The sequence below is a fragment of the Bos grunniens genome, chromosome 21 (assembly GCF_055505025.1).
Source record: "Bos grunniens cultivar Pamir isolate PY7600 chromosome 21, Bosgru_T2T1.0, whole genome shotgun sequence".
Taxonomy (NCBI): Eukaryota; Metazoa; Chordata; class Mammalia; order Artiodactyla; family Bovidae; genus Bos; species Bos grunniens.
The window spans coordinates 29,258,108-29,275,113 of NC_141185.1; the positions used below are offsets into that span (position 1 = coordinate 29,258,108).

General features: G+C 34.6%; 1 protein-coding gene across 7 annotated transcripts in view; it reads right to left on the reverse strand.

Annotated features, from left to right (window-relative positions):
• Positions 1-17,006, reverse strand: part of SCFD1 (sec1 family domain containing 1) — a 113,224-nt gene that overhangs the window by 58,335 nt on the left and 37,883 nt on the right. For 6 of the 7 annotated variants that reach the window (XM_086363771.1, XM_086363767.1, XM_086363769.1 and 3 more), the window contains 4 exons: positions 7,149-7,288; positions 4,115-4,205; positions 3,427-3,500; positions 2,570-2,651 (listed from right to left, as the gene is read on the reverse strand). In XM_086363771.1, the coding sequence (XP_086219897.1) occupies positions 2,570-2,651; positions 3,427-3,500; positions 4,115-4,205; positions 7,149-7,288 (387 nt within the window). Of the gene's footprint in view, positions 1-1,298; positions 1,571-2,569; positions 2,652-3,426; positions 3,501-4,114; positions 4,206-7,148; positions 7,289-17,006 lie in introns of those variants that run through there. The other variant, XM_086363772.1, reaches the window with a different exon arrangement.

Genomic DNA, 17,006 nt, shown 5'->3' on the forward strand with positions numbered 1-17,006 from the left:
GTAAACGACCTTATATAATGTCCTTTATAGTTTCTTTATATCAGATCCTATTAGGAAAACGGTGTCTTCCTTGAGTTATAGCACAAAAATTATTTCAAACTATGTAATTTTTATATATAACTACTTAACACCCTGAATGACAAGTTAGTTTCTTAGTATAGGATGATCTGCTTATTAGCAATCCAGGAAGAAACAAGTTCTTTTATAGAGAGCCAAGCAACCAGGTCTGAAAGAGGAAATTTTGGGTCAGGCATGGTGACATAATAAAATTTATCAGACAGATGGCATCCATTAGGACAAACTGATTCACAGCTCATATAAAATTGTAAATAAGCATCATAAAGAATTTCATAGGTAAATTTTTCCTTAAAAAACACCGTTCTCCACCTAGACAGGTATAATAGCCATCTTCCAGAACTCATCCATTCCTCAACACTCCTCGGACCATTCTCTAGCTGAAACATAAATCAAATCATGGCAGTAACCTCCAATGACTTCCATCATACTTAAATCCCTATTTCTCTTGATCCAATAGTGTTATCAACTCTTTCCCTCCTCACTATGAGTACATTAGTCATCTTCTAGGTCCTCTAAAATAGTAAATTTGTTCTTGCCTTAAGGCCTTTGCAGCACTTATTCCCTCTGCCTGAAATGGGTGGCCCAGAGATTTTCACTAACTGGCTCCTTTGTGTGATTCAGGTCTCAACTCAATCATCACCTCATCAAAGGCAATTTCACTTCCCCTGGAACAGCCCTCTGAGCCACTGTCTATTACCTCTTATCACCCTATTTTGCTGTTTTTACACCTAAATGCCATGCTTTCTAATCGCTTACTTTGCTTTTTGTCAATATAAGATTAGCTTCAAGAGAAGAAAGAACTTGTCCATCTTGTTTACCATGGAATCTCTAGGGCCCAGCACAATCCCACAGAGCCATTTAATAAACACAATTGAGTAAACTACTTTATCCAGAATTTTCTCAAACCATAAACCATAGTCTTTGATCTAGAGTATATTCATGTAAATTTGTGGCAGGATAGTGTTTGTAAAGTTTTATGAAAAAGATGAAAATGTGCACTTTCCATTGGTATGATAATGTTTTTAAATACTTTGGGTTACACAACTCAGTTTTGAAGTAGAGCTGAGTTTAGCACTTTGCTGATTTTACAGCTGTGAGAACTGCCCCCTCCAAAGAAAAACCAAAAACCCTGAAAAAACTAAAGTCAAAAAAAGTCCACAAAATTGTTTAAATCTCAAAGTAACACATAAACTATTAACAACGGTCATAAACAAACAGCATGTACTCAAAGAGCATTGGTTTAATAGATAAGAAGATCTTGATTACAAAACTATAGTTTAGCCGATGTAAACTAGAACTTATATTTTGTTTTAATACAACATAGTTTTGTTTAACTTTTTATATTAGCTTTGTAAGCAAAGCCTGTCTCTTCTGAGTGAAGGAAATCACTGAATATAGCTCTGTTACATTCCACCAGTTATATGTATTATCTTCACTGGAGACAATGACCTCAGGCAAAAAAAAATGAGCAGCCTTTTTCCACTTTACAGAGCTGCAACACATGGAAGTTATCATCAGATATCATCTACAGATGGCACAATTATATTTCTATTCCTGTAGGTAGGTATATGCAAATAGCAAGATCAAAATCAAGAAGTGGAACAAAGAAAAAAATCAGGTGTCAGCTTAATAGAAATTATGCAGGTTTAAATTCTATGATCTACAATGATGAAATCTATCTATATTAGCTCCTTTCTAGTGCTCTAAGACTTTTAAAATCATTAAAAAATATTTAATCCCCTTTTCCATAAATATAAGTTGTTATCAACATGTTTGATAGATAGCAAGTATATTCAGTTTTACATTACTTTTTCAAATGTATCATCTCAAATGGAAAGCAGGGGTCAGTAGTAACTACATTCTGGTATATCACCAGTCTGTCACTGGAATTCAGTTCCATGTCCGGAGAATAAATGACAATAGAATACTAATGAATGGATTAAATCAAACTGATATGGAGTGATGAATAAAGTAATGAGAAAAAATAATTATGACAAACAACATATAGAATTATCCAATACATTTGTTTCAAAATCAAAGTATAGTGGGAGACAGTAAGAAGCTATAAGGCTAACAGACTAATCTTAAACTAAAATGTTCAGAACCAAGTTGCATTTCATTATGGGATGTTATCAACATATTTCAGATAGTACTACAGTAAAGGGGTATCTAAACCTGAATTACTGATGTTTAGATACAAATCTATTATTAACAAAGTGGTACATCTGTAGAGGCATTACTAAGGCAGTGAAACATAATACAAACATCAAAGGGGCTAAGTTTCCTTCACTGAATGTGTGACCTTGGGCAAATCACTAACCTTCCTGGATTGGTTTCCTCATGTGCAAAAATGAAGGTAATAATGCTGCCTTCACTAATTATAACTCAACCTTACAGTTAGGGCTCAATGAGACACTGAATAAGCATCTTAAAAAGTCTAAAACCTACAAAATTAGTAGTTATATTGTAAGGAGGGACAAGTTAAATTTACCTTTATATGTTCTAAAACAGCAGTGGCAACATTTGTATGGAGATCAATAAGTCTTTTTTTTTCAAGGAGTTCTGGCAAAGAGCTACAAGTATCAAAAAATTGAAAATTAACCGTTAAATTTTCTAAGGAAATGACATAAATTTTAATAAAATGCAAACCTGGGTGTTTCCTCTGAGGAAACTTGGAATAGTAAAACAGGGCCAAAATTACATGTTAAACTATTAACTGAACTTAATCTCTAGGTTTGAACATATACAATATTTACCACTTTAATACAGTTGAAATGCTTCTTATTTTAAAATAATCTGCCTCCCAAATATCATCATTCTATCATTTCACTTTCTAATTCCAAAACTTGGAGGTTAGAATAAAATCAGATTAATGGGAAAATTTTACCTATATTTCTAAAACATGAAACTCTCTCTCCTTGATGGTATTTAAAGTATCCAAAAGATACTGCTTAAACTTTAGCTAACATAGTAACAGCAGCAATGATAAAATTAACAATAACTCATTTTACCTTATCATCAATACTATCTCAGTGACAAAATTACTCCCATTACACAATTCTAACTAGTAAAAGAAACAAATGATCTGCTATATAAAAGATTCATGTTGGTAACTGGCAGGAAACAAGAAAATTCTGTAAAGCAGCAATCCTTCAATAAAAAAATTAAAAAAATAAAGGAGGGAACTCAAGTCAGCTTGAATACAGTAAAAATACAATTTAGTTCTTTGGACTTAGCAGTATATGCTATTTCTATTCCCTATCATGAAAAATATTTATTGATTTTTTTAATGTCCAATATAAATCATATCAACAGAAAGACTTCAAAGAAGATATACTGCTTACTTACCTAACAGCTGATGTTAGCTTAGCAGTATTATCAGAAAGCATACTTATGGCTCCTTCATCTTCACCTTCTAGTCCCTGGGAAGGAAAAAGAGGTCCCAGTAACTACTCAAAAATCCCAAGCCAAAGTACTGATTTTCATCAATCTATTCCTAGGATCACTGATAAACAGTAGCAAGATTTAGGTCACCCAGAATAATAATTCTTCCCCTCTTAAGGAGCAAGCATCTGCATTTTTGACAGTTATAGAAAAGTTCTAGTCACCACCAATCTAATGAATGGTTGGATGACTAAAAAGGAAGCATCTGGCATTTTCAGATAAAGAAATAGGTCCAGAGACCTGCCACAGGTCACTACATATAGTAATAAATAGAGCTGAAATTTGAAGTGCGATCAAAGTATAGTAAAATGAGCAGCACTGGAACATACATGTCTAAAATAAACTCACATATATTTTTTCAAATCATAAATTTGTATTAGTTTTTTAAAAAATGTTCCCTCTACTCCTCAGAAGTTAAGATTTCTTTAAAAAAAAAATCTTTTATGTAACAATCTTTTATGAGAACAATTTTTTTTGTCATTAAAGCAATGAAAGGTCTTGAATTTTTATAAAGGAAAAAAGTTAACCTCTTTCTCCTTCCAGATGTCCTCCTGCTTCCCTTGTATTTCCAAGAAAGCAAACAGAATCTTACCATAATGCTTTTAAGTCGTTTAACCTCATCTTCCTGTGCTCTGTAAGATTCTAGTTCTTGCTGAACTGATTCTGCAACTTCTGGGAATGGACTAAAACAGTTTTCCAGAAGAGGAATTATGAGTATAAGATTAAAAGATTGACTTTTGTGTGAATTTTGAAACATATACAATGAAGATTATTTTAAGTGTACTTATTTATATTTGCATATATTTTATATACAACATAGGCAGAAAACATCAGGATAAATCAAAGTACATTTTCTTGTGATATCTATTTACATTCTAAATACTACTTTAAAATGTATATCATAATACTTATATATGTAAACAAATTTAAATTTTATTTCTATTCTTTTCACTAACTGTATCGATTTTTCTTCACCTTTAGCTATTAGAAAAAATAAAAAGATATTTAAGTGACTGAGAAACAAAGGAAGAGAAGCCATGGTACATCAAAGACCAACTAAGTATTACAACCCATAGTGCCAAAGGGTCCATGTAACTACAAACATGTATCACAAAATATTACATGTAGGTAGCTGTGGAAAAAACCTTTCAAATCTGTAAACCTGATATGCAGAACACCACTGGTAAGAACAGAATGTAGGCCAGTTTTGTTGGTCCAATCCCCTGATATCTCCTCAGTATGTCCAGTTTAGCAGCAATTTCCATAGACTTCAGATACAACTCATCTGCAATCACTGACCAACTCAGGTAGAAACTATCATGCAGTGTTAATCCTGAATGTATCTAGATGAGTATGTGTTGACCATGAAATAGTTCCTAACGTAAGTATTTTTCATCTACAGCCTTAGGGGAGGCCAGAAGCTTTCTCTCTTTTAAGGAAGAAATGGTCACTTCTCATCAAGCAATAAAACAAAAACTTTTCCCCATTCCTCCACTCTGATAACACTTCATTAATGACCAGCAAAGAAATGACAAAATCTGAAACGATTGTGAGGAACACAGTCCAGTTTTACATGACAAATGCAGGCCCTAACTGAGGTCCAGAGGAGTCTGTTGGCAAAAGATAGCAGCGAGCAGGTAAAATGTTCCGGCTCATCCTTAAAATTTCTAGTACCTTTAGGTCTCAGGGCTGACACAATGATCACTGCCTGCATTTACTGAGAGATCACTGTATGCCAAGGGAGTTAAGTGACTTCCCTGTAGTTCAGATAGTAAAGAATCTGCCTTCAATGCAGGGAGACCTGAGTTAGACCTCTGGGTTGGGAAGATCCTCTGGAGAAGGGAATTGCTACCCACTCCAGTCTTCTTGCCTGGAAAATCCCATGGACAGAGGAACCTGGCGGGCTACAGTCTGAGGGGTCACAATCAGACAGCACTGAGCGACTACCACCACCACCACCACTACTATTGCTGCTATATGCCAAATACTATGCTAAGAATCTGTCTCTATTGTCTCATTTAATTCTGACCACAGTTTTGTAAGGTAAATACATAGTACTGACAGTTAAGACGAGGGACTTTGGAATCCGCCAGAACTGGTTTTTATTCTGCTTTTACCAATGAAAGCTGGGTCATTTGGGGCAAGTTACTTCTTTATATTATGTCAATCTTCACAACAACCTTCTCAAATAGGACAAGAGGTAGAATTATCATCCCACATTTTACTGATGAGGAAAATGAAGACTAGAGAGATTTAGGTCACTTGTTTCTAACTCTGTGCTGTCTCCCAGTGTCTGTGCCCATATTACCATCATTGCATGATATTCAAAGTGAGGGCTATTTCTACCTAACAAAAAATTAAAGTTCATACTATTCAAAGTTCATGCTCTTAGATTGTTCCTAAACATATGGCCTAAGGAAAATATTCAAAATTTCCATATGTGAATAAAATTGTTTTCATTTAAGCTTTTGTTTGTCTATTAGGGAAAGTTAACTTTAAAATATCTTGCATCCTTGATAAATAATGTAAATTCTTGTACTTTACTATTCTAAAAGGAAATGTAGACAATGGGATTTCAAAGAGAAGAAAACCATATAAAATAAGGAAAATTACAACAGTACCCAAAACTGCATTAGTCAGAGAGAGGGAAAGACAGTGACTTTTCACTGAAGACACACTAAAACTATTTGTTATAGCAGTATGATTTTCCAGTGTTAAAAAAAGAGTGAAAGGTATAAATAAAAAGAAATAAAACATACAAAAAAGCCCAATTATGTTGAACCAAGTCTACATCCTACTTCTCTTTAAACATAGACCAAAAAGAAAGCAATATCAAGGACACAGATATATAGAGATGCATAGACCGATGCTACTATATATACTGTAGCAGTTGAAACAGTCCAAATTATAATAAGTAACATTGTATTTCCACAATTGTTGATGAGCAACCTTCTTTTTCTCTCAGAGGAATGATTTTTCTGTTTGTTTAGAAAGATTCCTCTAGCCATAATACCACTAGATAACTTACACAGCAGTTACTGAGCTCATGAAATACCCTCAATTAAGGGATCACAGCAACACATGGGATCTGTATACCCGCCTATAATAAATCAAATGGCAAATTGCTACAATTTTTTCACCTGTTATTCCTAATGTACTTTGAATAAAACTGGTTTTCAGGCTTAAGTATTTTCTTCACAGATAGCTAAAATTGGGTTTGTCCGAAGGCAAGCATGAAACAAAAAGGGTAAATCACACCTTGATGTTTCCCGATTGCTGAATCCAATCTTAATAAAAGGCAGAAATAGTGCTACAGAGGGTCAATGGGGACAGAAACGAAATTTAGAAAGACTATGTATAATATAAAATCTACAAAATCATATGGAATGGACTTATTTTAAAGGGAAGTGGTCCCCACAAAACAACAAAAACAACTTAAGAACTAGGAAAGTAAGCAATAAAGACACAGCTCCTCAAACTATTTAATTTACAGTTCTTATTCACTGTGTAGATGAACCACTATGACCGGTTTTGATTTTTTTTTAATCAAATTCATTAAGTCAGGTGATATTTTTGCATTTTTTTAGAGGTTGAATCTCTTACTTATCAATGTTTTTCTTATTTACCTTCCTTTATGTTTCTGCCAAAATTTATCAACTGGAGTTAAATCGTAAGACTTCTTATTTTTTCTCTTTGGTCTAGCACCAGCTGGAGAATTCTCCATTCCTGAAGACTCTTCCAAGTTAACTCTGTTCAAGTGGAAATCCTAGGAAAGAGTAATCCTGTTTTAAGTAACAATTTTCTAAGTTTAAGAACATTTCCTACAACAATAAAAATAACACAGATTATTGCTGCCTTATCTACTATTTCCAAGGACAAAATACAGATTCTGAAATTTAAAAGACCTTCTTCCAATGTTTTACTACAGAGAGGTACTTTTAATTGTGTATGTATTTAATTAAGCAGTAGATGCATATGATTACAATTCAAAAAATACATAAAACCTTGTTAAGGTTCTTGTGTATCCTACTAGTAAAATATTTTTGCATATGTCAGTAAACAAATATCCCTTAAGTTGTAAAGAATGAGATTATATTATACATACTTAGTATTTCACTTTTCTCAATTAATAATGTATTTAGAGCTCTTCTCTGAATATATACATCTATCTTATTTTTATCATGTCTACATAGTAGTTGAATATTTGACTCTATTTATTTGACCTGGTTTATTGATGCTGAATTGTTTCCAACAACAAGCATAATCTTAAATGTAATTTTTAAATTCTTACAGGATATTAACAGCCTGATCTGTTACTTGATGAACTGCATTAAAAAAAAAATTACAACAGAAGTTCCAACAATAACAGCATTCCCTTTCACATAAATTCTAAGAGCAGTCAGACTAATGGTTGCTAAGCTTTTCTGTGTAGGCATAATTTTACTTACTTGAGGTTTGATTTTCTTCTCCCCCCTTCTCAAAAAACAAACATACAAAATTAATGAAGTTATCTTTTTAGTTCCTTCATGTAATAGCAATGTTTTATGGTTCAACTCTATTCTGAGGAATAGTGAACTAGAGAAAACATGGACATCAGTAAGTGAGTAAATGAATGATAAGCAAAAGAATTCATATGGAGAAATTATCTACCATGACTGTGATAAAATCATCTTAATTCTAAGTTATAAGTGCTTAATGATTAAGCTTCCAGGTCTTAGCAAATTAAATGTAGTCAATACAATTTAATTTCCTCTTGATAGAAAAAGGTCATTAATACTGTGTTTATAGCCTTAAACCATTCCTTATAACTTTCATGAATAAATTTATTATAGTAGCTTACTTCCTAGCCATTTTCCCCATTACATAAAAAACCAGAGTGTGAAATACGTCGACATCTAACTGCTAGTAAAGTAATAAGTCTATTGACAAAGAAGAGTATACTATATTTCAACTTGTTGGTATTATGCCTTTCCTATAGACTCTTTAAATTATCATAGGATAAACATAACACAATATAACCCTATTTAATTCCCTTTCTCAATCCATATATTAACCTCACCTTTGCACAACAAATCATCCATATAGGAAGAAGCACAATAAATAGATGTTAACAGCTACATCTGAGAAGATCCTTTGTTTTTAAAAGTTATGTAACAAAACAAAGATAATGAAGAAGAGAAACATTTCTGAAGAGCTAAGCTTTATGAACTAGAATTTCTAGTGAAGTACTATTTCCATGGGGATGATACAGTACACTCAAAATCAAAGTAATCTGTTAGCAAAATTAGTGCTCTAAAAATAGGAAAGCATATTATTATACCAAACTATTGATGAAATACTTAAAACACAAAATGCTAAAAGAATAAAAGAAGTTAAGAGTTTTGAGAAATAATAGTAGCAGAACATTCCCACTGTTTGCAATAATAGACAGGCAAATTAGGAAAAGTAATTTTAGCCTTGAAAATTGGGAAATCAGAATATTCTGTGCTGTATTCAATCATGTTAAAGAAACTGAACATTTATACACAAATAAAAGACAACAAAATTAGTTTTAACATGGCAGAGTCTAATCTATTTCTACTGATATTCATATTCTCTTGACTTAGAAGACTGGACAATGGTATGCCAAATCAGCAGACAGAAATAAATCTCACTGGGGAAAAAAAAAACAAAGAAATTCCACTGGGAAGTGCTAAAAACACAGATAAGTATTTGGTGGTCTTTTTCTTTCACAAGCTAAAGCAGTCCAAGAGAAATAGAGCCAATAGTAAAAAATTACATTTGGGTAATATATGTAACACCTATTTATGCAGAGCTGAGAATTATATCCACATGAGAAAAAAAGCCAAGCAAAGTAAAAGTAACTTTTATTTTGGAAGGAATTAAGTCTCTAGATCTATCAGTTTATAGGAAATATTGGAGAAAAGAGAAATAAAGTTAAATTTTACCCCACAAAGAGACAATCAGCCAAATGCAGAAATGTCATTGAAGCTTAAGAAAATGAGTTGGGGGGGCGGCCCTAAGATGGTGGAGGAATAGGACAGGGAGACCACTTTCTCCCCCACAAATTCATCAAAAAAAACATTTGAATGCTGAGCAAATTCCACAAAACAACTTCTGAATGCTGGCAGAGGACATCAGACACCAAAAAAGGCAGCCCATTGTCTTTGAAAGGAGATGGAAAAGTCTTGAGGGTACTGTAAGAATAAGACTGAAAACCAGAGGCAGGAGGCTTAAGTGCAAAACCTATGCACACCAGAGAACTCCTGACTCCAGGGAACATTAATCAATAGGAGCTCATCAAAAGCCTCCATACCTACACTGAAACCAAGCACCACCCAAGGGCCAACCAGTTCCAGAGCAAGACATACCATGCAAATTCTCCAGTAACACAGGAACATAGCCCTGAGCTTCAATATACAGGCTGCCCAAAGTCACACCAAACACATAGACATCTCAAAACTCACTACTGGACACTTCATTGCACTCCAGAGAGAAGAAACCCAGCTCCACCCACCAGAACACCGACCCAAGCTTCCCTAACCAGGAAACCTTGACAAGCCATCCATCCAACCCCACCCACAGTGAGGAACCTCCACAATAAAGAGGAACCACAAACTGCCAGAATATGAAAAGGCTACCCCAAACACAGCAATATAAACAAAATGAAAAGGCAGAGAAATACTCGGCAGGTAAAGGAACAGGATAAATGCCCACCAAACCAAACCAAAGAGGAAGAGATAGGGAATCTACCTGATAAAGAATTCCAAATAATGACAGTGAAAATGATCCAAAATCTTGAAAACAAAATGGAGTTACAGATAAATAGCCTGGAGACAAGGATCGAGAAGATGCAAGAAAGGTTTAACAAGGACCTAGAAGAAATAAAAGAGAGTCAATATATAATGAATAATGCAATAAATGAGATCAAAAACACTCTGGAGGGAACCAACAGCAGAATAACGGAGGCAGAAGATACAATAAGTGAGGTAGAAGATAGAATGGTAGAAATAAATGAAGCAGAAAGGAAAAAAGAAAAAGAATTAAAAGAAATGAGGACAACCTCAGAGACTTCTGGGACAATGTTAAACACCCCAATATTCGAATCATAGGAGTCCCAAAGGAGAAGACAAAAAGAAAGACCATGAGAAAATACTTGAGGAGATAATAGTTGAAAACTTCCCTAAAATGGGGAAGGAAATTGTCACCCAAGTCCAAGAAACCCAGAGAGTCCCAAACAGGATAAACCCAAGGCAAAACACCCCAAGACACATATTAACCGAATTAGCAAAGATCAAACACAAAGAACAAATATTAAAAGCAGCAAGGGAAAAACAACAAATAACATACAAGGGGACTCCCATAAGGATAACAGCTGATCTTTCAATAGAAACTCTTCAGGCCAGAAGGGAATGGCAAGACATACTTAAAGCGATGAAAGAAAATAACCTACAGACCAGATTATTGTACCCAGCAAGGATCTCATTCAAATATGAAGGAGAAATCAAAAGCTTTACAGACAAGCAAAAGCTGAGAGAATTCAGCACCACCAAACCAGCTCTCCAACAAATGCTAAAGGATCTTCTTTAGACAGAAAACACAGAAAGGGTGTATAAACTAGAACCCAAAACAACAAAGTAAATGGCAACAGGATCATACTTATCAATAATTACCTTAAATGTAAATGGGTTGAATGCCCCAACCAAAAGACAATGACTGGCTGAATAGATACAAAAACAAGACCCCTATATATGTTGTCTACAAGAGACCCATCTCAAAACAAGGGATGCATACAGACTGAAAGTGAAGGGCTGGAAAAAGATATTCCAGCAAATAGAGACCAAAAGAAAGCAGGAGTACTAATACTCATATCAGATAAAATAGACTTTAAAATAAAGGCTGTGAAAAGAGACAAAGAAGGACACTACATAATGATCAAAGGATCAATCCAAGAAGAAGATACAACAATTATAAATATATATGCACCCAACATAGAAGCACCACAATATGTAAGACAAATGCTAACAAGTATGAAAGGGGAAATTAACAATAATACAATAATAGTGGGAGACTTTAACACCCCACTCACACCTATGGATAGATCAACTAAACAGAAAATTAATAAGGAAACACAAACTGTAAATGATAACAGTAGACCAGTTAGATCTAATTGATATCTATAGGACATTTCACCCCAAAACAATGAATTTCACCTTTTTCTCAAGTGCACATGGTACCTTCTCCAGGATAGATCACATCCTGGGCCATAAATCTAGCCTTGGTAAATTCAAAAAAATTGAAATCATTCCAAGCATCTTTTCTGACCACAGTGCAGTAAGATTAGATCTCAATTACAGGAGAAAAACTATTAAAAATTCCAACATATGGAGGGTGAACAACACGCTGCTGAATAACCAACAAATCACAGAAGAAATCAAAAAAGAAATAAAAACATGCATAGAAACGAATGAAAATGAAAACACAACAACCCAAAACCTATGGGACACGGTAAAAGCAGTGCTGAGGGGAAGGTTCATAGCAATACAGTCTTACCTTAAAGTCAAATAAACAACCTAACTCTACACCTAAAGCAACTAGAAAAGGAAGAAATGAAGAACTCCAGGGTTAGTAGAAGGAAAGAAATCTTAAAAATTAGGGCAGAAATAAATGCAAAAGAAACAAAACAGACCATAGCAAAAATCAAGAAAGCCAAAAGCTGTTTCTTTGAGAAGATAAATAAAACTGACAAACCATTAGCCAGACTCATCAAGAAAAAAAGAGAGAAGAATCAAGTCAACAAAATTAGAAATGAAAATGGAGAGACCACAACAAACAACACAGAAATACAAAGGATCATAAGAGACTACTATCAGCAACTATATGCCAATAAAATGGACAACTTGGAAGAAATGGACAAATTCTTAGAAAAGTACAACTTTTCAAAATGGAACCAGGGAGAAATAGAAAATCTTAACAGACCCATCACAAACACAGAAATCAAAACTGTAATCAGAAATCTTCCAGCAAACAAAGGCCCAGGACCAGACGGCTTCACAGCTGAATTTTACCAAAAATTTAGAGAACAGTTAACACCTATCCTACTCAAACTCTTCAAGAAAACTGCAGAGGAAGGTAAACTTCCAAACTCATTCTATGAGGCCACCACCACCCTAACACCAAAACCAGACAAAGATGCCACAAAAAAAGAAAACTACAGGCCAATATCAGTGATGAACATAGATGCAAAAACCCTTAACAAAATTCTAGCAAACAGAATCCACCTACATATTAAAAAGATCATACATCATGACCAAGTGGGCTTTATCCCAGGTATGCAAGGATTCTTCAATATCTGCAAATCAATCGACATAATACACCACATTAACAAATTGAAAGATAAAAACCATATGATTATCTCAATAGCTGCAGAGAAAGCCTTTGACAAAATTCAACAACCATTTATGATAAAAACCCTCCAGAAAGCAGGAATAGAAGGAACATACCTCAACATAATAAAAGCTATATATGACAAACCCACAGCAAACATTATCCTCAATGGTGAAAAACTGAAAGCATTTCCCCTAAAGTCAGGAAAAAGACAAGGGTGCCCACTCTTACCACTACTACTCAACATAGTTTTGGAAGTTTGGCCACAGCAATCAGAGCAAAAAAAGAAATAAAAGGAATCCAGATTGGAAAAGAAGTAAAACTCTCACTGTTTGCAGATGACATGATCCTCTACATAGAAAACCCTAAAGACTCCACCAGAAAATTACTAAAGCCAATCAATGAATATAGTAAAGTTGCAGGATATAAAATTAACACACAGAAATCCCTTGCATTCCTATATACTAACAATGAGAAAACAGAAAGAGAAATTAAGGAAACAATTTCATTCACCATTGCAACAAAAACAATAAAATACTTAGGATAGATCTACCTAAAGAAACTAAAGACCTATATATAGAAAACTATAAAACACTGGTGAAAGAAATCAAAGAGGACACAAATAGATGGAGAAATATACCATGTTCATGGATTAGAAGAATCAATATAGTGAAAATGAGTATACTACCCAAAGCAATCTATAGATTGAATGCAATCCCTATCAAGCTACCAACAGTGTTTCTCACAGAACTAGAAAAAATAATTTCACAATCTGTATGGAAATACAAAAAACCTCAAATAGCCAAAGCAATCTTGAGAAAGAAGAATGGAACTGGAGGAATCAACCTGCCTGGGTACTGGCACAAAGACAGAAATACAGATCAATGGAACAAAATAGAAAGTCCAGAGATAAATCCACGGACCTACGGACACCTTATCTTTGACAAAGGAGGCAAGGATATACAGTGGAGAAAAGATAATCTCTTTAACAAGTGGTGCTGGGAGAACTGGTCAACCACCTGTAAAAGAATGAAACTAGAACACTTTCTAACACCATACACAAAAATAAACTCAAAATGTATTAAAGATCTAAATGTAAGACTAGAAACTAAAACTCCTAGAAGAGAACATAGGCAAAACACTCTCTGACATAAATCACAGCAGGATCCTCTATGACCCAACTCCCAGAGTATTGGAAATAAATGCAAAAATAAACAAATGGGACCTAATTAAACTTAAAAGCTTCTGCACAACAAAGGAAACTAAGAGCAAGGTGAAAAGACAGCCTTCAGAATGGGAGAAAATAATAGCAAATGAAGCAACTGACAAACAACTAATCTCAAAAATATACAAGCAACTCCTGCAGCTCAATTCCAGAAAAATAAGCGACCCATCAAAAAATTGGGCAAAGAACTAAATAGACATTTCTCCAAAGAAGACATACAGATGGCTAACAAACACATGAAAAGATGCTCAACATCACTCATTATCAGAGAAATGCAAATCAAAACCACAATGAGGTACCATTTCCCGCCAGTCAGAATGGCTGCTATCCAAAAGTCTACAAGCAATAAATGCTGGAGAGGGTGTAAGGAAAAGGGAACCCTCTTAACACTGTTGGTGGGAATGCAAACTAGTATAGCCACTATACAGAACAGTGCGGAGATTCCTTAAAAAACTGGAAATAGAACTGCCATATGACTCAGCAACCCCACTACTGGGAATACTCACCAAGGAAACCAGAACTGAAAGAGACACGTGTACCCCAATGTTCATCGCAGCACTGTTTATAATAGCCAGGACATGAAAGCAACCTAGATGCCCATCAGCAGATGAATGGATAAGAAAGCTGTGGTACATATACACAGTGGAATATTACTCAGCCATTAAAAAGAATACATTTGAATCAGTTCTAATGAGGTGGATGAAACTGGAGCCTATTATACAGAGTGAAGTAAGCCAGAAAGAAAAACACCAATACAGTATACTAACACATATATATGGAATTTAGAAAGATAGTAATGATAACCCTATATGTGAGACAGCAAAAGAGACACAGATGCATAGAACAGTCTTTTGGACTCTGTGGGAGAGGCTGAGGGTGGGATGATTTGGGAAAATGGCATCAAAACATGTATAATATATGTGAAACGAATCACCAGTCCAGGTTTAACGCATGAGACAGGGTGCTTGGGGCTGGTGCACTGGGATGACCCAGAGGGATGGTAGGGGGAGGGAGGTGGGAGGGGGGTTCAGGATGGGGAACATGTATACACCCATGGCAGATTCATGTCAATGTATGGCAAAACCACTACAATATTGTAAAGTAATTAGCATTCGATTAAAATAAATACATTTATATTAAAAAAAAGAAAATGAGTGGTTGTAAAATGTTTTTCTAATACCCTTTTATTATATATTAACTTGGAAATGACTTCCTTTTCTTGAGTGGTACGAACAAAATGAACTTTATTAAAGTCCTTATGTATATTAGTATAAATTCTGATCTAATGAGTCAGTAGTGGAGGGCCAAAGGTTCAAAAAAAGGGCACCCAAGATTTGAAGAAAAACAAAGACCAACTAAAGGACAAGACACTGTGATGAAATAATGTCCATTACATTTGCCTAAAACTACTCACTGCAGTTCAACAATCAAAACCATAGCCACTGCAACCAAGACATAATAAAAAGGAATCATGACTTTCTAATTACTAATTTTGCTTCTTATATCCTGATAAAGGAAAGGCACGCTGCCAAGTTTTTCATCAGAAGAGTGTCTTTCCCATATTAAATGACAACAATTATCCTCTGATACACAGAGAAGCTGCATGAATTTTCATAGTAGTTTCCAGGGTCCAATATATAAATATTACCAATGTTCTGGATTTTCAGGCAGAAATATTTAACATAAAAAGCAAGTTCCAATTTCAAGTTAAACTTGAAATTCTCATCTAGAACTCTTTCTCCATCTTGTGGAGGTAGAGAGTATAACTATTAAGGAGTTTAAAAGCTTGGAGGAAACTTCATAAGCTGTGGTTTTTAACAATCATCAACAGCAACAATAACAAAAAGCTTTGGTTACAATTGGCTATGCTATCTCAGTTGTAGTTTTTTCATATCTACAAAATGTGTTAAAATTAACAAACAGGATTAAGTCAATGTAAGTCGTACAGGTTATTATAAACAATTTTTTTCAAAGAGTATTTTTTTTTTTCAAAGAGTATTTTCATAAGACCATTTGTGTTACTGAGAAAAGACGCCTTAAAGAGTAATACGGAATCTGAGAACCTAGCCTCAGAAAGAAAGTTAACTAGAGATGTTCACTTCTCTATTATTTATAACACAAAATAAGAATACCAATAACTCAAATATCTGCAGGAATACATTCTATTGGAATGGGCTGCATGGAGGTTATTTACAACCCATCTATTCTAACCTCCACGTAGGCAGGGATCATGCCCGCTTGGTTTTCCTTAAATCGCAGTGACCAGCACAGTGTCTGGTACAGAGGAGGCACATAGTATTAGTTGAACTGAATTCCTTGGAAATACATGGATTCCAACTTTTTATTCTGTGAAGATAAGAACAAAGCCCCCAAGTCCCTATCATATACTTCTACCATCTTGTATTTTTAAAGTATATTTTAACCTCAAAGAGTAGAAAATAAAAATTATTAACAGTATATTCTATCTCATAAGGATTACAAGGGTAATAAAATGTAAAGCATTAAAACAAACTAGTATAAAGATCAGTCAGAAAAACTCATTTCATATTCCTTATTATTCGCATTTCACTCTGGAACAGCAAAAAAATCTCAAAACCAGTGTAAGCCTTGCCTAGTTTGCGGGACTGTCTGCTGTAACTTGTGTTTCTGAAGTTCGCTACTGACAGTGGGGACTCAGCTTATTCCTTTATATTGCAATTACCTCTACACACATTTTATTTCCTTCACTCAGAGCAGCACATACTTTCATTTCCTTCAGGAACGCTTCAAGTTCGATGCTCTATACAGCCTCCACACACCAGTGGCAGGAGTGAATATGTGACCTCTGAACTATATGCTCTAAGACCCTTGCTGCCACCCAACAGTCAGGGTC